The sequence below is a fragment of the Bos indicus x Bos taurus genome, chromosome 4 (assembly GCF_003369695.1).
Source record: "Bos indicus x Bos taurus breed Angus x Brahman F1 hybrid chromosome 4, Bos_hybrid_MaternalHap_v2.0, whole genome shotgun sequence".
Lineage (NCBI taxonomy): Eukaryota > Metazoa > Chordata > Mammalia > Artiodactyla > Bovidae > Bos > Bos indicus x Bos taurus.
In genome coordinates, this window is record NC_040079.1 from 57,633,652 (window position 1) to 57,660,345 (window position 26,694).

The 26,694-nt window shown below is 35.6% G+C and overlaps 1 protein-coding gene across 1 annotated transcript in view; it reads right to left on the minus strand.

The window, feature by feature from the left end:
* Window positions 1–26,694, minus strand: part of DPY19L1 (dpy-19 like C-mannosyltransferase 1) — a 92,920-nt gene that overhangs the window by 6,039 nt on the left and 60,187 nt on the right. The window contains exons 11-21 of the mRNA XM_027539509.1: window positions 25,276–25,362; window positions 23,090–23,149; window positions 22,469–22,549; window positions 19,105–19,206; window positions 15,236–15,307; window positions 13,829–13,878; window positions 9,409–9,433; window positions 8,462–8,581; window positions 7,604–7,778; window positions 6,705–6,804; window positions 5,209–5,334 (exon numbers count right to left, since the gene is read on the minus strand). Of these exons, the coding sequence (XP_027395310.1) occupies window positions 5,209–5,334; window positions 6,705–6,804; window positions 7,604–7,778; window positions 8,462–8,581; window positions 9,409–9,433; window positions 13,829–13,878; window positions 15,236–15,307; window positions 19,105–19,206; window positions 22,469–22,549; window positions 23,090–23,149; window positions 25,276–25,362 (998 nt within the window). The remainder of the gene's footprint in view (window positions 1–5,208; window positions 5,335–6,704; window positions 6,805–7,603; window positions 7,779–8,461; window positions 8,582–9,408; window positions 9,434–13,828; window positions 13,879–15,235; window positions 15,308–19,104; window positions 19,207–22,468; window positions 22,550–23,089; window positions 23,150–25,275; window positions 25,363–26,694) is intronic.

Sequence of the window (26,694 nt, forward strand, 5' to 3'; positions counted from 1 at the left end):
GATGGTGACTGCAGCCATGAAATTAAAAGATGCTTACTCCTTGGAAGGAAAGTTATGACCAACCTAGACAGGATACTAAAAAGCAGAGACATTACTTTGTCAACAAAGGTCCATCTAGTCAAGGCTATGGTTTTTCCAGTAGACATGTATGGATGTGAGAGTTGGACTGTGAAGAAAGCTGAGCCAGAAGAACTGATGCTTTTGAACTGTGGTGTTGGAGAAGACTCTTGAGAGTCCCTTGGACTGCAAGGAGATCCAACCAGTCCAAGAAGATCAGTCCGGGTGTTCATTGGAAGGACTGATGTTGAAGCTGAAACTCCAATATTTTGGCCACCTGATGCGAAGAGCTGACTCATCTGAAAAGACCCTGATGCTGGGAAAGATTGAGGGCAGGCGGAGAAGGGGATGAGATGGTTGGATGGCATCACTGACTCAATGGACATGAGTTTGAGCAGACTCCGGCAGTTGGTGTTGGACAGGGAGGCCTGGCGTGCTGCAGTCCATGGCGTTGCAGAGTCAGACACGACTGAGTGACTAAACTGAACTGAACTGACATGGAGACACAAGGTGACCCTTTATTATTTACCAAATCCATTCTTACTTCCACTAAACAGTAACTGATATATTATTTTCAAATCTATTATATTACTGGTTTTATAATCACCAATGTATTAATAATAACTGATTCAGGAAAGTGTAAGAAGTGGATGAGTGGATGCAAGAACTACCTGGTGAAAGGTTTGATTATAAAGGACATTTGTCTCCTTAAAATGGCGAGAGCTGGGACATTCTTTAATCAAGTTATCAAACTTACCATCAGCAATAACAGAACAAAGTGACAGGTATCTCCAAAAGTAACATAATGGAAAATACACAATACCATCTATGCAGTGTTCTTGCCAAATTTTGCCAGACTGAATTTAATAATGTGGAATAAGTTAGACAAATTCAAATGTGGGACATTCTTGCAAGACAACTGGCCTGGACTCTTCCAAATATCAATTAAAAACAAAAAAAGTGAAAGGGATTTCACAAATTTTACATTTTTAAAATGCTAAAAAACAGAAAAACCAAGGAAAAATTATAGAGATTTGACAACAGCTTGTGTTTTGTCATAGCTGCTTCACTTTTCTTTGTAAGAGAAAACACCATTTCCAACAAGTCCCTTTAATTACCAAGGGCAGCCCCATGACCCTGCTATTTACCACGAGGCAAGCACTAGACAGGAATGCACATGCTTTCTCCTTTTCCATAACATCTTTAATTTATTTTTTTTTAACATCTTTAATTTAAAGGGAACCTTCACTCAAAAGATGTCAAAATATGAACCTATCAAAATAAATAAGTAGAAGCCACTATCACCTCCAATGCCCTTCCTCAGAGGTGCTTCTATAAACAATCCAGCACGCATTCTGTTCGACCTTTTTTATTCACGTTCAGACATACAAGCACACAAAAACATAGGCACAGACATTTATATTCACAGGTGCTCCCGGGTTGCTTTTACAAAACTGAGATTAACCTGGGACTCCTCACTTAGCAACAGAAAGTGGTCACTGTCCAATTTCATGAAGACCTACCTTATTCTTTTTCATAGGTGTAGTACTTTTATGTATTATTTAATCACTCTTTCATGGATAGATATCTTAATTGTTTCTCATTTTTGTCATTATAAAACAATGCTGATATAAATAATTTTGTGCCTTTATCTTTCTATAAGCTAAGTTTTTAGAAGCAGTGCTATCACCATGTCAAAACGCTATTCAATTTTCACTATGCGTCTATCAAATTATCTTCCAAAAAGGTATTACCAGTGAGTGTTCCCACAAGAGTGTTCAGTGCACACTTTTCTTCACACCCTCGCTGATATGAGATTCTATTAACCTATGAAGATATGACTGGGCTTGGGTTTTCCATCTTTTAATTTTCTCACACATACCAAGGCCAAACTGTTACTACACTGCAGGCCAGTGATAGTAGAGAGTGAAACACACACGAAGCACCAGCTACTGAGTTCAACTGCTTTCAGGAAAAGACGAGACAAAGAGCCGCCTTTGTGAGCTCTAAGTGTAACATCTTTTAGTTCTTGTCTGAGTTTTCTAAAGTTTCCTGAGGCCAGTCAGCTATGTCTTTAAAACAGCATTAGTGAAAATCTCAGTAATTTTCTTCTGAATTGATGTTTTTTACTTTTATGTCAACTCTATTATGGGAATTAATGAGAAGGAGCAGAGAATTGAGAATAAAAAAGGAGCTAATTAAAAACTGAATCTGTAACTTGTATTTGAGTATATTTTCCTACTTGTATTTGAACACAGGGTATTAAGTATTTCAAGAATAATCAAGTGCACAATTAAGCCACTCTGTAAATGAGAGCACATATATAGGGCCCACCGTGGCAGATATCAGTTTAAGCTCCAGGTGGATTAGTGCCTCTTCCTTTTCTTCTCCTATACTAGTTCCCCATTTGCTCCCCCTGTTCGGGCATATTTTTCTTTTCCAATCACATACAACTGTCTTAGGCTGGCATGACAGAATTGGAAAGTGAGGGCCAAAGCAGTAAGGAAGGTTCCAATTCTGGTTGACAGCTCTGGCCAGAAACTCAGTTCTTCCTACTGTGAAAGTAAGAGTACTGAATATTAGTCCTTCTTCCCTTTCCTCTTCTGAGCCCTCCATTTGCTTCTCTGTCAGAACAGAGAGCACAGGTGTGTTCTGTTTCAAGCTTTGAGCAGAGTGCACCTGCCTAAGACTTTCTGAGACTTACAATCCTGTAGAAGATGGAGAGTGTCGTTACTGAGGGGGAACCAGATAAGAGGAAGCCACTTCCTCTTTTTCCTCTCTCTCCACTCCTGCTGCCCAAACACAACAAGGGCAATCAGTGCAGCAGGGGAAATCCAGCACAAACCTCCACCCCACCCAACTCTCAGCCTTGTCCCTGGAGGTGAGCTCCAAATGAAGAGGATCAGAAGCCAGTTAATTCACTGCTGACTTTGTGCAGTGTCCAAGATTTATTGCCATACTTCCTAAATTTGTCTTTTGATCCTTTCTTGTGTACAAAAACCAGTGCTCTGCCCATCAGAATATGAGACTACTACAACTATGCAAATCCAAGGAGCTCTATCAACATCTTAGAATAAAGAACGCCAGCCTCTGCAATTTTCACATATTCAAATATGCATGGGTCTAGGGAAAAATGAAGACTCTTGAATCAAGGTTCATCATTTGTTTGGGGAAGAGAGCTCACAAAACAATTTTTATGTTCCAGTAACTTACAGGTGTTTCAGGTTGGCATCACTGAGTCAGAAAGTAAACCCTGAGACAGTAAAGACCCCAGTGCTGCCAGAAATCTGCCAAGAAACTGAGTCCTTCTGATTGTAAATGTCAGGCCAACATTCATTTATTACAATGTCTTCATCAAATTGTTATGAGAGATGCTTACAACTTTTTGTCCTAAATTTATATAACAAAGTTAAAGGTTATGTATATAAGTTTCATACATATCCTTATGTTCATAAAGACGTGGAGCATTTTCTCAATTATGATTCAGTAACATTTTCTGTAGATCTTGATTAAATTCCAGTCACTTGGGACATACTCACTGGAAAATCATTCAACAATAAACAATTATTTGAGTTTCCTTGTGGGCAACACTTGATAGATACTGCCTCAGAACTACTTTTACTCCTGAGTCAATATTTAATCATTTTATCTTAGCACCTTCGTGTATCACTGAAATACATGGTGAATGAGATTGATTAAGCCACAGATATAGCACCTCCTGAAGATTTCTGTTTACTTAGAGTAATGAAAATTAAAAAAAAAAATAATAGTGTTCCATAAAATATCCTTGATTTCTGATAAAAACTACTTTCTATATTCCTTATGGGATGACGCTTCAGTATTTTAATAGTAAGCTATCATTTGCTTTCGGCTTCCCTGGTGGCTCAGAGGGTAAAGTGTCTGTCTACTATGCAGGAGACCTCAGTTTGATCCCTGGGTCAGGAAGATCCCCTGGAGAAGGATACAGCAACCCACTCCAGTACTCCTGCCTGGAAAATCCCATGGTCTGAGAAGCCTGGTAGGCTACAGTCCATGGGGTCGCAAAGAGTCAGACGCGACTGAGCAACTTCACTTCATAACTTCACTTCACCCAAGTGCAACATTTCTAAATAGTCTACTTTGCTGCTGCTGCTGCTGCTGCTGCTAAGTCGCTTCAGTAGTGTCCGACTCTGTGCGACCCCACAGACAGCAGCCCACGAGGCTCCCCCATCCCTGGGATTCTCCAGGCAAGAACACTGGAGTGGGTTGCCATTTTCTCCTCCAATGCATGAAAGTGAAAAGTCAAAGTGAAGTCGCTCAGTCGTGTCCGACTCCTAGCGACCCCATGGACTGCAGCCCACCTTTAGAATTCATATTTGCTTTGAAATCTTACCAACTCTTATTGCTCTAATGTGCTTAGTGAACTTCTCTGTGGAAATAGAAAAAATTTAAAATATAAACCCAGGAGAATAGGGGTTGCTGTAATGTTAATCATTTGCCCACTCAAATAAGACACAAACAGTAAGACAGAAGCTTCACTCTAAGTCAGAAGTTCCTCAACCTTTTTGGCACCAGGGACCAGTTTCACGGAAGATAATTGTTCCAAAGAAGCGGGGCAGAGGAAGGCTTCAGGATGATTCAAGTGCATTACACTTATTGTGCACTTTATTTCTATTATTACAAAGCTCCAACTCAGATCATCAGGTGTTAGACCCAGATGTTGGGGGATCCCTGCTCTAAGGTGAATTTGGGAGAGGGTCCCCTCTATCCCAGGACATAAGTTGTAGAGATGTGGAACAGATAAAGCTGCTGGACTTCATTACAGTGAGACTCTCCACTACTTGGCTTCAACTCTACAAGTCTTTTGAAAGAAAATACATCCAACTTTAGAGTTTTTTAAAAAAACACCAAAGACAAGTGTGAACAATTTGGGAAATTATCAATAAGTGCACATACAAAGGAAATGTGCACATGCAGATCATTACAAATTAAAAAGATATTTATAATGATTTGAAAAGAAAAAAACTCCAAATAATTATTAGAAAGGTTTTTTGGCTTATACTTTGCTAAATATTATATATGTTTCACACATACAACTAGTAAAGCACTTGCCATGAGACTGAATTAACTTTAATGTCCTATGAATATAAAGTACTGTTGCTGAGTACTCACTTGGATCTTCTTATACACCACGATTCTTCCAGAATGTAGTAATTCACTTGTAACTTTATCAGTTCTCGCTTCACTTCTTCAGCTGCTTTCCGACTATACATCGAATATACTATTTTCGTTCTGGCTCTGTAAAGAAAATTAATTGGGCAGAAGATTTTCAAGATCAAAAGAATGCAATCAACCTATTTGGACAGAAGTACTGAATGGAACTAGAAGAAAGACTCTATAGAAAAATCAGGTCAAGAGGACATTCTTCACAAGAGCTCCTGGCTCAGGGGCATTGGGGACGTCAACCAAAAAAGGCACAGGCAGCACAAGAGTCCTGAGAGAAGAAGTTCAGTTTAATGAATCTTTTCATCGCCAAACTCAGTCTTTTGGCTTGTTTGATTGCTTGATTTAAATTTCCCATCACTCTATCACAGATACGAGTATGAGCTACACAAAGACAACTACAGGACTACTTTAAAGGTTTGTTGTTAACTTTAAAGGTACGACAGTCCTAACTTTGATAACCAACAATTAGTATTAAATGGCTCTCCATTTTATTCATAATTAAAACAAAAAACTAAGTTTATTCAACACAGTTGCTCCAGAAATTAGTTTGCTAAAATTGATTTTTTAATGAAAAAGCTTTTTATTTATAAAAGGTATGGCCCACTGTTACATAAAATATTAATAAGATCACCAATCACTTAGGAAATGACTAGCTGACCAACCTAGAAATTAAATGAAAATTTAATCTTTTTCCTTTTCAGAGAGAACATGGGCTTCCCTGGTGGCTCAGACAGTAAAGAATCTGCCTGCAATGTTGGGAGACCCAGGTTCAATCCCCGGGTTGGGAAGATCCCCTGGAGAAGGAAATGGCAACCCACTTCAATATTCTTGCCTGGAGAATTCCATGGACAGAGGAGCCTAGTGGGCTACAGTCCACGGGCTCACAAAGAGTTGGACATGACTGAGCGACAAACATTTTCAAAGAGAACACAACATTCTAACTTATGAAAAAATAGTAGAAAAAAAACACATGATCATTTCAGTAGAACTATATTGGTGAAAATTAGAGAATAAAAAATAAAACCTCTCCTTGAATTAGATTCCATTTCAACTGACTCCTCAAAATTCAAGAAAAATATCCTATGAGAAAACCTTAATGAAAACTATAGGCTAATGAATTTTCTGGAGGAACTTAAAGGTGATGATAACTAATAAGGACCTGGGTGTTTTGGAGCCCTGTATAACACAGACACTGTGTGATTTCTTTATGCTGCCAAGGAGAGAAGAGAACCCCAAAGACTGCAGCTTTATTGTCCTATGGGGCCTTAACAGTTTGCACTGAACTTAACCATGTTATCTCAGTATTCTTTGTCCCCAGCCTCTATATACTCCAGTTCGCCATATCCTTTTTGAAACACTTCTTGTTATGCTGCTGGTTCCCTCACTCATTTTCTATTTGTATGAAAAACTTGTTTTCAACAATGCGATAATTGTGTACTAACCTTAAACCCGCATCTTCATAATGTGGATGATTCACAACGGGCCGAAGTGCGGAGAGTTTAACACTTGCCATTGTGGGCATGGCACCCGCAAACACTGCATCTGCAAAGCAGGAGCAAAGGGCTTAGGAAGACCCGGGGGACGTGACAAGGAGTCCCCCTCTGGTCAGCTCCGTTACTTCCCAGGTGAAAAAGCTGAGGCCTGAATCGTGACATAAAGATTCAGTAACAGAACCAGAATGAATTGGGTAGCTGATAAAATGGTGGTCAGCAACCAAGTCTGGATAAAATATTTTCCTTGCAAGACAAAGCCTCATCACTGAAGATCTCTGTTTCTTTTGGTTGGTTGTTTTTAGTGTCTTTTCCTGATTCTAAGAAGAAGTAACACATTGACTAGAGAAGTTTTACAGCACCAAGGAATTCTGAAAGATGATTTGATATTCAGTTCAGTTGCTCAGTCATGTCCGACTCTTTGCGACCCCATGAACTGCAGCACGCCAGGCCTCCCTTATGACAACAAAAAGTTCCCTTTGGATACATGAATCAAGTATCATATTCCTTGAGTTCATTTCAAGAAGGAATGTGAAGGACTGAGATTAAAAATTAATCAGGAAAATAAGCATACCATAAATCATTTTAAACTGTGCCATGCAAAACTTTGGATATATTTTTTAAAAAATTAGAATTTATGGAAAACAGAGAAATAAATTATTAAGAAAATACTTACAACATTTCTTTAGCAAATTTCATAAGCAAGATTAACATCTCTCTCTTTCTAGATAATCGAGAAACAGGGTTTCTTAGAAAGATTAAAACCACTGGAAGTAACTAAGTTGAAGGTTGCGCACTTGTATATAAAACCATAGGGAAAACCACAGCTAAATAATAAGACTTTTTTTTACCCGGTTTAGTACTATATTTAATCCATTCTATAAGTTCTTCTTGTGGCAAATTGCTGAATTCCCCTACAATATTCCACTGGGTTTGTAAATTTGCAGAACCTTGTATTGACATTGCTGCTAACACAGCAAAAACAACAGCACCAGGATGCACTTTGCAAAAGAGCCATCCAAATAGCTGAAATCAAATAAAGAACACATTGACAATGGTTAGTACAAGCAGCCTGCAACCTGAAATAAGCAAAAGTTCTTCCCAGAGAAGAATACAGTCTCTGCTAGCATCCCAGATACAGGACTAATAATTCGAAGGAAAAGTTCCAGAAACAATAACCTGAGGGGTCGAAAGAATTCTACCATTAGCTTTATATAGGTGGGACATGGTTTAAGAAATTCTTCTCTTAATTTGCTCTCTCTACTTCCAGGTTCCAGTAAGGTCAGGCCTACCTAAATAATTTGCCAAACTCAGTGCAAAATAAAAACATGGGTTCCTTGACTGACAATTTTTAAGACATTCAAAGCAGCGAAATAGCTATGCATCAATCTCGGTGCAGAGTCCTTCTGAGTGTGGGCCCCTGTGCGATCACTGCTTTCTGTCAATATCTACATAGTTACCATTCATGAATTTAGCCCGCACTGAATGAGTGTTTGTTGTATGCCTAGGACCATTTTAGAAGTTAAAAGGATAAATGATCTGCTGTGGCCCTTAACCTTTGGAAAGATTATAACAAAACCATGAAGAACTTTAATTATAACAATTTAAAGAACTTTGGGCAATTCAATATTATTTTAGAGCCACTTAGTAACAAAGGCTGGGGTAAAATTATCACAGCATCTATAATACCGACATAACAATCATCTCACCTGTCTTGAGCAGATCAAGGAAGCCATAACACACATGTGTGGTGTCAAGAAGAGCTTTAGTCTCATAATTAAAACACCAAGGACTGTATATGCTAGCAGTTGCAATGCGTGATAAACCAGCTGAAAGACAGAGAATATATTTTTTACTCCTAATATTTGTGAAGTTTAAGAATATATTGTTAAATTGGTGAATATACTAGAAAAGAGTACTTTTTCTTAGAAACAATATTTTGATTTCTGAAATAAACAAGTCTTAAAATTCACTTTCAAACTTCTCCATTTTATTAGAGGGCTAAAATTATAAAATCCTTAAGGCAAGTGGACCTATAATTCCACTCAGAATCAAGTCTGGGGTTAATAAAGCCCACACTTCTGAACCAGGTGGAAATATGAAATACAGTATCATCAACTATAGTCACCATGCCATTGCTAAGAAAGAGGATCCTAAAAGTCTTCATCACAAGAAAAAAATTTTTAGTAACTATGTATAGTAAGAATTTTAACTAGATTTACTGTGGTGATCAATCCACAAGGTACACAAATTCAAATCAGTATGCTGTACATCTGAAACTAGCATTATATGTCAATTATCCCTTATTTAAAAAGAAACAGGCTGAATCACCAGGAAATGGGAACAGCAGCCAGTCACATCTCTGAGGCCTCTGGGCAAGGTGAGCAGAGAGGAAAATGATCTCCAATCATGTCAAAGATACTCTGCAACAGTGCCTAAATGGACCCCAGCAGTGAACTGCTATTACCTTGATGATGATCAGAACAGACCAAGTGAGTTTCCTAGCTACCTACTTTAACAAATGAATGGTCATATTTGTAGTATTCTCATAAAAATGCATACAGGCCTATTTAAAGTGAGAAAATGAATAGAAAGAAAAGTCCAAATATATACAAACATTAAAACAAGGCACACTTTGGTAATATTAAGTCTTTACCTCTCCATGATCAAACTGGTGTTTTCTGAAATGAAAAAAGAAATACTACCATTGAATCACCATTGAAGCACTTCAATCATGTGCATTTTTACCTGACAAATATGAGTTTTACAACTTCTATAATATTCCCTCAGGACACATACATGTAAACCAAAATAACTAAAAGTTATAAACCAAACAGATGCTACAGTCTTTTAAAACAATTTTGCACATCCCACATATCTGACTACATGGGTATTTTTAGGCCAACAAGACTTGCTGGCTGCCATGTATCACATACCTCACAAGTAATATCCTGACAAAGCAGGGAGCCCTCACAGTCCCATAGCCCTACTTCCTGTCCCCAGCGGTCCCTTGGCTCCCACATAAACTATAACTGCCACAGAGACAATATAGGAAGCCACACACAAGACTTTTTCACAGCAGCAGTTCTGAAACAAAAAATAGTCACAAAATGCCACCTTTAGTTTTGCTTGATGTTAATTTCCTAAGAAAGGATACATCTTTATAGGCCTATCCCCCCCACATCTCACGCTGGTCCCCTTCCCAGCACCCCAACCCTGTGTTGAGTCTCATCACAGCACTGAGAGCAAATTTCAAAAATGGGAATCCAGATATGCCATTCTTAAGACTTTCTAGTTGGTTATGGGTTTGCTTTTTTTTGGTATTTACACATAGTCTTCTTTAGATGGTCCCCATCTTTCACCCTTGAAATTCACCTTCTACCGTGTTCCCTCTTGACCAACTGTGCTCCGTCACACTAGACTCATTTTACGCCTTAAAACATCAGACAGCTCCTTTGACTCCCATATTCAGTGCCTCCCACCTTGATCACTCACACTCCATTTCCCTGTTTTATCTTCTCATAGAAAATAAAATGTTCACTTATAGGTTTACTTGAGTATCCTCTGACTCCCCCTACTGAAATGAACCCTTCAGGAGGACAGGGTACAAATCCATCCATTCACTCAATTTCACTGAACACTGAAGACACAGCAGTAAATAAGATGGGGTGGGGGGGAAACTGTGCCCCAGAGTTTACATATAAGTTGAAGGAGACAAACAGAAGCAAATAAGCAAACATTACATAGCAATAAATACCATGCAGAAAAAAGGAAACCAGGGAAAAGATGCAGGAAGTACTGGATGTCCAGGGTGGTATAAATTTATCTGTGTGGTCACCAACTGAGTAACTCTTAGCAGAGCCTTGAGGACCTGAGAATTGGAGCCTGAGGATCCCCGGTGGAAGAGCACTTCAGGCAGAGAGAACAAACATGACAAAGCCCCATGGTAGCAGAGAAGGAAATGGCAATCCACTCCAGTATTCTTGCCTGGAGAATCCCATGGACGGAGGAGCCTGGTGGGCTACAGTCCATGGGGTCACAAAGAGTCAGACACGACTGAGCAACTTCACTCACTCACTAACTCATGGCAGCTGGCTCCTTGGCAGGCTGACAGTAAAGACGGCATGATTAGAGAAGAGGGAGCCAGAAGGAAAATGAGCTGAAGAAGATCCAGCAGAAGTGTGCTGACAGGGAAGCACATTCAGAGGCTCAGTACTGCGTTCACAGAATTTGAGATTCTCACCAGACACCCAAATAGAGATGACAAACACTGAGTCTATGTATAAATCTTAAGTTCAAGGGAGAAGTCTGGATCAGAGATACAAATATACAACTCGATAACACATGCCTTCTCTATGCTAAACACTGAAATATTTCAAGACCTAAGACCTAGAGCAATGCCTAGCAAATACAGTTCAATTCTTTTTTTTTGAATGAATGAACAAATGATTCAATTAACCCCTAATCTAGGTAATCTGGGTAGCATAGTATCTGATTGGACGATTTGGTTTCAAAAATACTGATGTACTAGCAAAGAGTAAATATATTAGGCAAATGAAGGAAGTGAATGGGTCCTCCTTTATTCTTCTTTCATTCCAAGTACAAATTATCCATTACCATTTATTAAGCACCTAGAATGTTAATATGACCATTATATTAATGTTAATATGACCATTAATATGACCATTACATTAACTCTGATCTTACAACTATTTATTATCCCAACTGACAGCTAAGGAAAGCAAGTCACAGAGCTAGTAAGCAGCAAAGTCAGGTCTATATATTGACTGGTTTCAGAATCAATACATTTTCTACCTCATCATACTGTCTTTATCCTCCTTTAACCCCTAGGTCCCTGAATAAAGGAGACACTCGTGCTCACATCTTGAGAATTAAAATGTGTATCCTACCCCTCCCCTTTTTATATTGGCATATGACTTTGGTACTTAATGCAAAATGAAATGTCAATGTGCCTTTCTCCTTTCCAAAAAGCTCTGATCCTACCTAGATTGAGAGCCCCGGGAAGCTCAGTGTTTTTCTATAATTATTTCTATAGTTGAGTTATTATTGAAAAGACTCTCTTGTTTCTGTGAAAAGTTCCACCTTTCTCTTCCAGATGCATACTATAGTTGTAACCTTTAGCCCTTTTCTGAGCTCTTAAAAATTTTTCATCTCAATCGAAAATAAATTTTGGCTTTATGTACTAGAAGCTTTTTCCTTTTTCTCAGCCCTCAAAGGTGTCGGGTAGAAGCAAGGGTACAGTTACAATAAATTGCTTCTAAATGAGAACCAGAGTGCATGCAATAATTTATCACTGCAGAGGTTAAAGAACAATACATAAGGCTGTGTTATAAAAGAAAATATACAGACACACAAATTCAACAATCTCTACTGCCCCCCAAAAAACTCACAAAAGAATGAAACTAGAATTAAAACTTCCTTTACTCCATCCTCTAATCCTATCCCCTACTAATAAGTTTTATCTTTCCACATCCCTATGTACAAATAAACATATAAAATCTTCATATTTAAAATAAAAGTATAATCATCCTTTATATGTTTTATAATTTTTAATTCAAAGACGTATGATGAAATATCCATAAAGAATTCTACTTTCTGACTGGCTCATAATTAAACCAATCCTGTACTACCGAATACTTTGGCTGTTTTCACTTTCACATTTACACACCACCACAGTGGGCATCTCTGTACCATCACCTCTGCATTTCTATGAGCGTTTCTAGGGGACAAATTTGCATCAGTGAAACTGCTGGGTTAAAGGACAGGCCCACCATATGTTTTGCTTTACTGCCCTACCACCCTTGCAAGCACTGGGTATTAATTTTTACAAACCTGGCAAGTAAAAAGGTTTCCACATTATCATGGGACTGAGCATTTTTTTCATGTATCTATTTACTCATGCATAAGCCTTTATCACTCAACTACTATTCTTTCCTCATATGCCAGGCACTGCATATAAACTGCTGAACTGAACAGAAATGGCCATCCCCCCTTTCAGGAGATACAGGCAACAACACTGCAGTTTGTAAACACATGGTGAAAAATGCTGAGAGAAAGAAAAAGGGTGTGACAGTGGAGAATAACAAGCAAGGAGACAAGGGATCTACTCAGAGATGATAGGCAGAAAAGGCTTCTTACAGGAGGTGACATTTAGGCAAAGATTAGAGAAGTGAGTCATGCCAAGACAGGCTGTGGGAAGCAGGGGGCACAATTACGGGCTTGGGGCACAATTACAGGCTTAGCGCACAACCACTGCAAGGGCAGGAAACTGATTTTCCTGGTCAAAGAGCACAAAAGAGATTCGTGGGACATGAGTGTAGTGGGAAAGCGAAAATGGGAATGTGTTTTCTCAGCTGCCTGTGTGTACCTTTCACTCATTTTTCAAATGGGTTTTTAGCATTTTTCTTGTTAATTTATAGAAGTTCTTTATGTGTGATGGTCATTACTACCTTGTTATGATCTGCAAATATTTCCCCCAAGTTGTATTTGCTTTGAATAATGCTTATGGTATTTTACCATAGAATTTATCTGGTCAACCATATCAACCTTTCCTTCTACCTTATCGGTTTTATGCCATTCTTAACAAGGCCTCTAACTCTAACATTATGATAAACTCTTGGTTTATTTGGGAGTTTCATTTTTCTCTATATTTAAATCTTTGATCTATCTGGAATTTATTTTATGTAAAAACTGAGGTATGATCCACTTTTACATTTCCCTCTTCTTCTGTCAAAAGGCTGTCCATTGGTCCTAAAACCATCAACAGAGTAATTTGCTTTACCTGCCAAACTGAAGCACAAAGCTGTGTCCTTCAAGTAGAAATACGTGTAGGGCTACTGTCAGAGCATACTGGATGGGGCTTAGAGACAAGTAAGTGATGTGCTTAGCTCTGCTCAGAGAGGGAATAAGGATAAAAGCAGAGAAGGGGGATGGCAACAACTGAAACATCAGTTATCAAATGTTGCGTGCACAACACATAACTATAAAATTAATACCCTGTAAATACCTACTTAATAAACTGGAGGAAGTAACAAAGTCATTAATGCCATATTTACCTTATATGTGTCTGCTGTTTAGTTAAGACAACCCACATGTCACTAATAACCTGCAAATAGATTTTTAAACACTTTATAACAGCTGTATTGGAAAAAAAATTCAAGTAACATTTTCTAGACTTTCAAACTTTTACTTACTTTAAAATACAGAAGTATGGAGATAAGAAGTAACTCAGAAATAGTAATTATGACAACAGAATCTTACATTTGTATATGTACTTAAGCATATCTATAATCAACCCTGTTCAGATTAGGTTTTATTAAATATGTTATAAATGAGCAACAGGCTCAGAAGGATTGAATGATCTTCCTGAAGGTGGACAACAACTAAGAAGGGTCTTGAAACCTGACCTTTCAGCTTCTAATTCACCTTTACTGAATTCCACCACATTCAGGTTCTTGGTAGTGCCTCTACTTAACTATACACTATACAGGAATAATAACTATGATGTCCAAACAGGAGGGTAAAGGGGCCATCTGATTCTCACTCTTCCCTTGCTTTTTAATGGAGATGATGTGAGGCCAGTAACAACCTCTCCGACCTTCCAATTTTGCATTTGCCAAAATGGTAATAATAGTATCTGTACCCTAGAATGTTACTGAAGAACCAACTGAAATAAGGTATGTGAAATAGTTAGATTATAAATATATGATATGAACAATAATTACAATACAGAATATTCCACAAATACATGACATTGTACTAACATAGAAATAATAGCTCTGAATTAGAAAACCTTTAGGGTCTATCATTTATTTTTCAATTACAGACTAAACCCAAGTCATTCACTTAAAACATTTGTAGTTATAAAGTTCACTAACTCTTAAGAAGAAAAAAGAATATCATACCACTCTTTGCTAAAGATTAGAACTTCCTTGGCCTGATTTATATCTGGACTTAAGATTTCATTATCAAAGCTAAGTTGGGAGTCTATTTCATTGAGTTTAGTAAAACATTGTTAATATTCTATTTTTCCTTTTGATTAATAATAAACTCTATCCAGAATTTAATGAATACTACACAAATGACTTAGAAAGGCATATGTTAAATATTTTAATAAAATGTTACATAAAAGTTAAAAGTGAGTCAATAATAATTTACATGAGCAGAAACAATTGTATGTGGGTCAACATGATCTCTCTGATCCTATCTTTCAAAATACATGACTATCAAAATGTAAGTGTCCTTTTCTTAGGTTTACTTTATGTTGGTAACTAGCACAATATTTTTTAAGATTTATAAATATTCATCAAAGGTTATTAGTAAGAAAATACAGAGTGTGCTTCAATAAATCTATGTAAGTATTGTGTTAGATTAACATGTAGCCTAGTACATGTAACTACTATGAAGAAATAAGAACATGTTTTATTATGAGAAAGTACTCGTAAGGTAAAGAAAAGACTTACCTTTCTAATGATTACAATAAACACAACAAGAACTACTGGAAGCAATAATGTCTTTGTATACCTCAAGGGAGTCTGAAATTCAAAGAAGTGTTTCATTAGAGAAGAATGTTATTTCAAATGAAACTGCCAATCATGAACCAAGTGAGTTTTAAAACATGTTAAGAAACTTATGCATTCACCAATCTACCCACTGATTCCCATCATAAAAATGGAGATACATTTTCATAGAAATGAACTTCCCCAAAATGCTGAGTTGAAAACACTAACAGATACAGTTCCCAAACACTTGTAGTGTAAAACGCAACTAGAAAGATTACTATTCACTTTTGCACAGTACTGTTCTAACTAGAGAGCCCAATATTCAGTGAGGGTCAGCAGAATGGCATGAGCTTTACTGTGCATTTTATCTGGAATAAAAATCTTTTTTTTTTTTTTTAAACTAAAAAAGCCCTACACATTGCAATCCTATACACCTCTCAATAATTTGAGATCACAGTCTCAAACAATTCTCCGCCTGAAATTTCTAAATTGCAATCGATTTGCTTGTTATCAACACATTCCATCACAAAAGTAATCTTTTATCATTACATGAAATTATGCATGCTTTCCTCAATATGTTTATAAACAGAAGGCTAGATTCAACCATATTAAAAATACTGGTACATTTTAATTCTACAAAACATAAGGTAAGTAGCATTTTCTGATTTCTCTCTCCTTAGTCCAATTTTCTCACTTTCTATTCTGTATTAGACAAGCAATTTTGATAATTTATAATAACTATTTTATTATTTCAAAAATTAGACATTTGCTAATAATAACAATAAATATAAGAAAAGTAGTAAGATTGTTTTCTTTAAAAAGGAAGTATTTAAAAAATTGTGTTAAAAATACTTAACAAAGTTTAATAGAGCTCAAACAATTTTAACATTATATTCCAAAAGTTTATTAGTGTGAAGTAAGTCAGAAAGACAAAAACAAATATCATATATTAATGTATATATGTGCAATCTAGAAAAATGGTATCTAAAAACCCATTTGTAGAGCAGAAATAGAGATGGAGATGTCCAGAACAGACATGTGGACACAGGGGTGCGAGGAAGGGGGAGCAGGGTGAGTTAGGAGATTAGGATTGATGTAATACACCACTATGTATAAAACAGATAGCTGGTGGGGAACCTGCCGTAATAGTGAAGAGAGCTCAGCTCAGTGCTCTGTGGTGATCTAGTGGGGTGGGATTGTCGGGGGAGGTCTTAGAGGGAGGGATATACGTATGCATACAGCTGATTCACTTTGGTGCACAGCAGAAACCAACACAATGTTGCAAAGCACTAATACCTCAATTTAAAAAAAAAAAAACAAATGCAAAGGAAAAAAACCATAGTGAGAGATATGTGTACACGCTTGTTCTATTAGAATTATAAATTCTTTTAATATTTCTCATAATTATTGATTTTATTCTAAGCATAAAAGTTACAGACGCTCATTGTGAGCACTAGAAAATGGAGAAAAAATGAAGCAGACAATGAATTTCACATTTTAATCAGTTATCAGCATTTCCTCCCTGATGGATTGTATATGTTCACGTCCTTTGCCCATTTCTGCATAGGTGGGTAGGGGAACAGTGTGGGGCTGTACATTTTTGGTGCTGAGAAAGAGTGAGGGTCCTTGATAATTTTTTATTGATTTGAACACTCCTAAACTAATTAATCTCTAGTTTCCGTGATTTTATCACAAGAATCATCCCAGTTAGTCATTTGATTGTAATTTTTATAACATTTAATGTACAAAACTGTACATATAACAGTTTTAAATTATATGCAGACAAATCTATTAATCATTCTCATATGCATTTTGTACTAATATGAAGTTAAGAAATGTTTCTCAAACTAATTTTTCAAGCTTCATTTATATTTAACACATCAACTGAAATGAAGTTTGGCATATGATACAAAGCTTTAACCTGATTTCCCACCCCAGTTCAATTTTTCAAATAATATTCATGAAACAATGCATCTTTTATCACTTAGCTATGGTGCTCTCTGCTCTCTTCATTTCATACCAAGTACATACACAAAAACATAGTTAAGTACATACACATGGGGTCTGTCCAGCATTGTTTATTTTTGGCCATAACGTTCCTATTTTGATGTCTTTGTACTTTAAATACTGTTGCTTTCCATTTTCATATCTAAAAGGCAAAGATCTCCCTCACTGGTTTTTACTACCTTTCAATAGTACAATTCAATTAAAATATGACTACTATAGAAAATTTAGAAAACGCAAATTACAAAATAAAGTTAATCACTAATTACCTCTTCACCAGAAAAAAGAAAAGAAAACCAGTGTTAAAATTTTGCTTACACTTTATGTGTGCTAATCATAGCTCAATAAGATCACAGCATGTTGCTTACCCTATTATACATCTTAAGTGTCTTTCCATACCAGTATGATACTGTGTTAAATTGTTCCCTCTTCCCACCATGCAGCAGATGCCCTCTCTCTGAACCTGCACTGTGCTCTGTCTCTACAGCACAGTCCCTGTGAAGATACCTATGGAGATGAAGAATGGCCGGCTGGACATGGCTTTGCCATTTTCTTCAAATTGGCTGAAGCCATGCTATGCCTTAGTAAACTATTTCTTCTGTTACATAACTGATGATTCATACTCTCAAGGCTATGTAGTGGCGTGTTTATTTTCAATAATGTTAAAGGATTTACACTGAGCCCTAATTTCTCTGTTGATGCCTATACTTCCTTTACCATCTCCTTGAAGGAGTCTTGATCTGCTATAGGCATGCATTTTAATGTTTGGCAAGACACTTTTCCCTATTTTCTTTCAGCAGGCTCAACATTATCACTTGTACACTTTTTATCAGCCATTATGTGTCAAAACCACTTGCCAGAACACAGGAAATGAAGACTGATAAGTCACTGGAGTAAAGAGTCATCTGCCATGTGGCATACTCTCTTCCAACTGGTCTGTGATTCAGTGGCTTGACCCAGTGGGGATCAGGGAAAATGAATGTGTCAGCAGAGGACTGTTGGCCAGTTCCATACACACACAGACACACAGCTTTGAAGAAAAATGTCTCAGAGATAATTAAATATCCTCATAAATCAGGACCACATGGGTGGTGTGTGTATACACACACACACACACACACACACATACACACACACAAAAGGCACATATATATAAATACTGTTGAACCAAACTAGCTCATAAAGTATTACAAAATAGTATTTAATGTGAAACATCTTAAAATATCAACGGTATTTCCTATGTATCTCCTTTCATTCTCACAATATCTGTTTGTAGCATACTACCAGAAACTAGTAAGCTACAGTTCAAAGAATGAGAGTCACTTGCTCAACAACATAAGTAATACTGCAGACTTCTGTCTCACAATCCACTCAACTACTCTCAGATCTCCTTCTAAACACACGAGTACAGTTTTAGAAAGACAAATGTTGTTGGAATGAAAAACCTGTATTCAATGATATTTCAAATCACTGAGATTATTCAAACAAATAATCACAAAGCAAGTGGAAACTGAAAAGCTTGAGAGTTTCACTGAATCAATACTACCCTTGAAAGGAAGCAACTTGAAATGCTTCTGTGTTTACTCATCCTAAAAACTATTGCTAGACTGAATGCATGTTTCTAAATTATCAAAATCAGAAGAAATCATATATTTCATGAGGCTGTGCTAATGTAAACAGGAACATCTTGGTTTAAGCTGCAAGGTTTTCCTTTTCCTTCAAACTGAGATATGAGCACAGCGGTAAGAATCTGAATAACAGGAGCACCTTTATGAAAAATGAATGGACCAAAACCTAAGGAAAGAAAAGGATAAATCCCATCTTACCTCCTTCTCCATAAAGTCAAACTCTGCTGCACATGTATACAATAAAGTGTCAAAATCCTTGTAACTGAAGAATTTTGATGTTAATAAGTTGCCAATATGAGCCTAGTAAGGAATAAAGGGTGGCACCATTAGATTATGCCATACATTGCTGTAACTCATTTCAATCTTAACAGTACCTAAAAACAGCTTCCATTGCACGGCAGAACTTGCTGTTCTAACACCCGGCTGTTTTTGGACCCTCCAATTTCACAGTCTCCGTTCTTTGGCTGACAAGTGATAGCTCCAACAACACCCTGCCTTCCACGCACCATCAACCACATTCCACAGGCTTTTACCCTTGAGTTTTCCCTGCTCAAGGTGTTAAACCTTGTGAAATACACTACAAGGTATCCAGTGGGCTTGGTAACATCCAGCAATCACAAAGGGACATCATGTTTTTGAGTAAAGAAAAACAAACATAATTCAGAATTTCTGAAAGGCAGACTGAAGAGACTTTTTGAAAGAAGCAGACAACAGGCAGACCTTGGAATAAAACACACCTTTTGACTGACAGTTAGCATCTGTCTATTCTTCACGTATCACCAAGTTCATACTTACATCACCTCACTTACTTCCCACAACGAGCCACATGAGGAAGCTAGAATTATTTTCATTTAACAAATGAGAAAACATTTGCCAAAGTTTCAATTCATTATTGTCTAAAAGAGCAAGAACCGTAGGAAAGGGGATAAATTATATCCAAAGCAAATCATGACTAAAATGCTAAACAATACATAAACGAAGTGTTGGGGGGTGGTTGGGGAGTGAATAGGAACTCAATGGCGATGGGATATCCTGAAGAATCTCAAATGCTGTGTCTTGTAGGGGAAGAAATGTATGCTAATAAGTTTAAGAAACCAATAGGGAGAATACCTTGGCCTAAAAGTACACAATGCATATGCAAACCACCAATCCAAGGAAAGGGAAAAGAATCTAAAAGAAAAGCAAAATGGTTGGAAAATCTCAATAAAATGAAAGAAAGAAGTCCCAAAATAATGATAACTGCCATAAATGTGAAGACCTTAAGTTCACTAATTAAAGACAGATGCTCAATTAGAGTTAAGGGAAAAAATTCAGTATCATGTTTGCAGAAAGGCTAAAAGCAGAAAAAGAGAACAAGATATACCAGATACAATGAACCACAGAAACCTGCATTAGCAAATGTATGTCTCACAAAACTAAATTCAAACAAAAACACATGAAAAAGACAACAAATGACATTATATGCTGATAAAACAAATAACAAAGCAAGATTATACATATCATAAACATCTTTTCACTGAATGGTATAGATTCAAAGTATATAAAAGCACAACTGGAAAAGTCTCTAGGAAGAAAAAATAAGTTCACAATATTTGTTGGTTATGTGAATTTATTTCTACAATGCAAATTATTTTTTTCTAATCACAAATGCAGCAAAACTGGAAAACAATAACTAAGAAAGACTTTAAAAGTCCTTTCAGCTAGAAACTGAATAACATAAAACTTATCTTTGGGTTAAAAAAGAAAATCACAAAATAGTTCACTTGTAAGATGCAAAAAAGGTACTACTTATAGGGAAATTTATAGATTTGAAATGTGTTTATCATAATATAAGAGAAGTGAAAACAAAAGAGCCAAGCACTTTCCCTCAAGCATCAGAAAACGATTCAGAGCAATCCCAAAGAAATAAGAATAAAGGAAATGAGGATGAGAGATTTCAGTTACAAAGAAAAATACAATAAAATCAAAGAGGAGTTTTTAAAAAGTGGTACTTTGGAAATATTAATATAATAAGAGATTTCAGTTACAAAGAAAAATACAATAAAATCAAAGAGGAGTTTTTAAAAAGTGGTACTTTGGAAATATTAATATAATAAATAGCAAGTAGAAAACATAGCAAAAAATAAAAGCACCTCTTTATAGATTAATATAATATTGATTCTAAATCCAAAGAAGGAAAATTAAAGAACATAAAAGACAATTTCACATATATGTAAAAAATTTCAATAAGAATTTTTTCACTATCTGAATCCTATAATAATTTTTAAAAAACATGATCCATTTGATGATATATATGCAATGGGTGAGTTTCTACTAAAGATGTAAACTACCAGTAACTTCCTAAAGACAGTGGATTTGTAGTAGAAAATCTTCCCATGAACAAAACTTCAGATCATGAGGGCTTCATGGTCAAATTCTAACAAACATTTAAGGAAGAAATAATATAAATTCTATATAAATTCTCACTGAAAACAGGAGATTGAACATTTTCCAATAATTTTAGCAAGCACAGCATTACTTTGAAACCAAAACCAGGCAAAAACATCATCCCCCGGATGCATTCAATTGCCAGGCCCAGAGCAGGTACACTGAATGACTGAATAAATGCATTTTAGGCTATGCTTTTAAACTTTTAAAATATCTTTCCACAGATTGTAGACTACCCCTTTAATAGTCCAGTGGTTCTCAATCTTTTTTAAGCAAACAATTCTGTTGTTCATATGAAAACCTGTATAGATGTCCACTATGTAAGAGATTAAAGCTAGACTATCCTGGATGCAAAGAGCCTGTGAAGTCCCACAACTTCACAGAACTCAGTTTCAAAACCACAACTTAAATCTATTACAGGAGCAAGAAAGACAGTGAATTAAAATAAATTACAGAAAAAAAAAAGTGTGGTTTACGTTACTCTTTGCACGTTGGTCAGTGTCCTCTTTTAAGTAATGTGCTCACCAAAATATCAAAATAAAATAGACAAATTACAGATAGGGTGAATCTTTTGCAATTATAAAACAGACTTCTTCTCATTTTATTATCTCTCCTTCCCAAATACCAAAGAAAGTAAAACCAGTAACAAAAATAAAAATGTCTCTCGCAAGACTGACTTGGATTAAATCATCTATAAAAGCTTATAAATAAACCTTTCATAAGCACTAATCAGAAAACTGGAAGAAAAAAAAAAGAATGAGTCTATAATACAATTTATTATTTAAGAGGCTCTGAAGGTGGTGTCTTTGTCTGTTGCAAAAGGGGATTATAAAGAAACCAGAGGAAAATAACTGCATAGGTTTTAAAATTTGAGCTTAAGACTCTAGAGCTTTCTTTAAAATTTTAAAACCTTTGTGATCTAGAAAAACCAATAAAATAAGAGACTGTGTCAAAAATTAATTTTGAAGAATAGACTATATATTTAGTCAATTTACTTTCTATTAGATAGATAAAATAACAGGTGAATAGACCCCACCTTAAAATTTAGATTAAATAGTGGCACTTGGCAACTCTAGTAATTCATTCTAAGCCTGTTTACTTCAAGTCTTTCAAGTTTAAGCAAAAATATACTTACATCATCTGCAATACCAAAGATTTTAGATGTCAAATACTTTAGTATGACAGTTCCAAATAACCAAAAACATCCTTGGATAACCTACAAAAGAAAAATATAGCAAAACAAAACTAAACCAATGCATCATACAGCCACTGCATAGACATAGCCTAGGAAGAAAAAATAAATGCTTTAATCACATGTGAAGTAATTATTGCTACAGCCAAGAGAAAATGCTGAAGCACATGCACCTTAAAATAAAGAATGTTACTTCAAAATCAAGGGCTGTCACCAGAAAGAAAAATATATACAATCTTCTTATCAAAGTTAATATTTTAGAGGAGATTTACACAGCAATTGCAGTTAAATTCCCCTTCTACTAAAAGTTTCTTACACATGTACTGCTTCTCAGAAAAAGCACAGGTAATAAAATACAAAAATTGAAATTCTTTAACTACCTATCCAATATTAATCTTGCTTCATGAAAAGAGTAATTTGGCACATTAAAATTGAGCCCTAATATGTTATAAAACTGTTAGACTTCCTGCATTATATAGATCAATTCCTTGAAAGTAAAACATAAAACCAATGATATATTTTAGAGAAGGAAGAATGTATACATTCAAATAGATTGATTCTTACCCATAAACTAAGTTCAGATACATTTATTTTCAGGAAATATGGTTTCATTGCCAGTAAACCCTGCATGGAGAAAATAACATAGCATAAAGTTAACAATTACAGACACAAATTCAGGTACCAAAAAAATACTTATAAATAACATGACCCTCAAAATCTAAAATTTAGCACAATTTTCATTGTTTCACATAGAATCAATACAAGCTTATTTGATTTCAAGAAGCCCTGTTTTGTCCAGAATATTTTAGGTCAGTTAGTCACTTTGTAAAGTTGGAAGAAAAATCTCTATATGTAAATTTCTATAACTGACTTCTATGGCTGGTTCTGATTTACCTAAGAACCAAGAAATATATAATAATTTCCAAACTTTAGATAGGTGTCTTATAAGATTTTCATTTAGTTAAAATATTACTAACTCCTTGAATAAACTATAAATGAGTTTTTGATGAACCAACTAAATACTTCTCAACCAAATCTGATTTCTTTCCAGATACATAACAAACTTCCAAAGCATAGTATCTATAAAGATCTAAATCTACCTCCAACTTGGCAAAAATATAGTTAGAGATCGAAACATAAATACATGAACCCAAATTAAATCTTTTCAGAAGTTTCTGAATATCTGAGAATGCAAAATGTGTTACAATTAAGGTTTCAAAGTGATAACTAAAAATAGACATGTTTATAGTTAAATATACATTTATAGTTAAATATACAAAAACATGCTACATTTTGTACCTGTTGCCATCATTTATTTTTATACATCAAAATATTGTTACATGAAATATGCATAATGCTTAATCTATACCTGAGAGACACCTCAATATCAAGCACCCAGTAGGAAGCCTAACACACTGTAGGTGTTCAACAGAACTGAAGAGAATTTCCTGCAACATGTACTTAAGATTAGATTTATTGATAGGCAATCTTCCATTCAATGGCTTTCCTGTACACAACTACCAACAGTCATGTACTTCACCCTGAGTAATACCAGGACTTCTCCGTGTACGCATGTAAAAACAGAATTGGGTCCACTGTCACATTTCCTAATTACAAGCAGAATTCACGACTGTAAGAACTATCAGTAATGGCAAAGCACAGCAATTCAGTTAATGAGGGGTGTTTTTTAGTCATGATTGAACAAAGCGTCAACCACATGCTAATTGCTCATTTCTGGAGTGCTGGAGTATACTCAAGTCACCCAACCTGAAAGGGATGGTGGTCTAGACTGGGAAGAGGCATTTGGAAAACAGAATCTTTAAAAAAAATTTACTTGTAAAATTGGACACAGAAATAGCAGATTCCAAATTTGTTAATGGGTTCTAGAAATCAAGAAAGACAAAATGATCTGACTTACTTAAATGACTATTCAAGAAGTAGAATATATTTCAGTTAAGACAGTGCAGTATGCTTTCATCTCCAAGAAACCAGTCTAAAACTAAAGCATGTGTATGTTAAACATAAGGAATATTTTCTTTCCTCTTAGGTATGCAAAACATTGTAACAGAGAAATCCATTGACCAAAAAAAAGGAGTAACCACCTCTGCAAGTCTTTAAATTTAGAGAGACATATTATATTTAGAAAGTCATTCTAACAAAAGTGGCAGAAGGTTTTAGATGACCTGTTACCCTAACTCCGTAAGACTGTCTCTCCATAATCTACATCTGCTCTTAATGATGTAGAAAAACATAACTGAATCATTACCTGATTTAAATTATCTGAATAAGTCATACAAATAGACATGAAGGGAAAAAAGTAAACAAACAAGTCCTCAAGCCTCTCTCTGATCACAGTGGAACAAGAAGGAGAGACTGCTGTGAGATGCCAAAACGAGGAAAGGGGGTGACAGAGTGGGGAAAGAAGAGAACAAACTGAAAAGGGGAGAAAACAAGAAAAAGAGGAGAGCACAGAAATCATTCTAAAATAAACCCTGGGCCAAAATTTAGGTGACATAAAAGATTAGAGAGAAAGGACAGATTGAGAATACAAAGCAAAGCACTATGTTTTCAGGCGTTAATTTTTGCTGTGTTTCTTTGGAAGTGAGAACTTAAATACATTATCACGTTATATGTATTTAGTAAGACACTTGAAACAGTTCTTGAAAGATAATCCCTCATGAATCTCAAGCCAATGATAAACTGGTAAACCATTAGTTTCAAAAACAGACATTTACTTAAGGAACACTTACCCAAATAATTACCAAAGAGGAAGCATAATAAGAAGTTAGTAACATTGAGTTTCCAAACATCAAAACAAAACAAAGTGCAAGAGAAATCTGAAAAAATCCAAGAAAAATATAATTAACATACAGAAAACCAAAAAAATGATTTTTACTCTGAAAACTGCACATGCCCATGATAAACAAAATCTGAACCGTTCAAAAGGGAATATACAAGTAAAAGAGCCCGCATTCTATGCCCCACTTCAAAACCCCAGAAATCACCACCACCACCAATTCCCAGTGTATTCTTACATTCACATATACAAATTCTAGTTTATAACTTTTTAAAACCACAAATGAAAAGTTGGCCCAGAAGCTATGCTACTGCTTGCTTTTACTCTTAGTTCGTTTCAAAGAGCTGTACATATCAATTTAAACCAATTTAATTCATTCTGTTGAATAACTGAAAAAAGTACTCTACTCTTGAGATATGCTATAATTTATGCAACCAGTACTCTGAATACTTAAGTGCTTTCCAATTTTGTCTTGCTGTTAGTTTTGTTTTTCCTATTATAAACACTGCTGAGAAAACATCCTTATGTATCCATCTTATATATTAGTACATGTCAACACATTTATGGGATGAATTACTATCATGCGTCAAGGATACAAACATTTTAAAATCTGAGAAAATACTGACAAATTTCCATACAAAAATATCATACTCTCCACCAGTAGGGTATGAGAGTTCCTGCCGATACACACTCCTACCAATATCATGCATTATTCTTTTTAAATATCTGCCAATCTAACAAAAAAAAAGGTTGCTTCATTGTTTCATTTTTTTCTATGCACCTTTCCATTCTTAGGGATGAGACATACAGCTTCTTTTCTTCTATTTACTACTTACATTGTTTTGTGTGTGTATGAATTTCCTACTCCTAATGTCCATTTTTCTATTGGGTTTTTGTATTTTCTTAAGCACTCCTTCATATATTATACAGCATGGCCCCTTACAAAGCAAACATATTACAAATATTTTCCCAGTTCATTTTTATCTTTGTTTGTGATATTTATTATAACTGTTTCCTAAATTTTTACATTAGTCAGTTTATCATTCATTTCCTGTAAGACTTGAGAATTTACCTCCATTATAAGAAAAGCCTTTAAAAATAAAATAATCCATGCTTTCTTTCAGTGGTTTTATTTTTGATCCACATACATAAAATTTATATAAAAATTTTATAATCAGCCTAAATTTGAAAAAGACATTTGTATTAAAATTGCTTTATCCTATAATGTACATTACACTATATTTCAGCTACATCTGCCCACTATCAAATCTTTAGATTTGAAAACAGTACACATTGTTTCCATTTCTTTAAGTCTTCTTTTATATATATCAAGGGTGTAAAGTTTTCTTCATATAGATCCTGCCTATTAAGT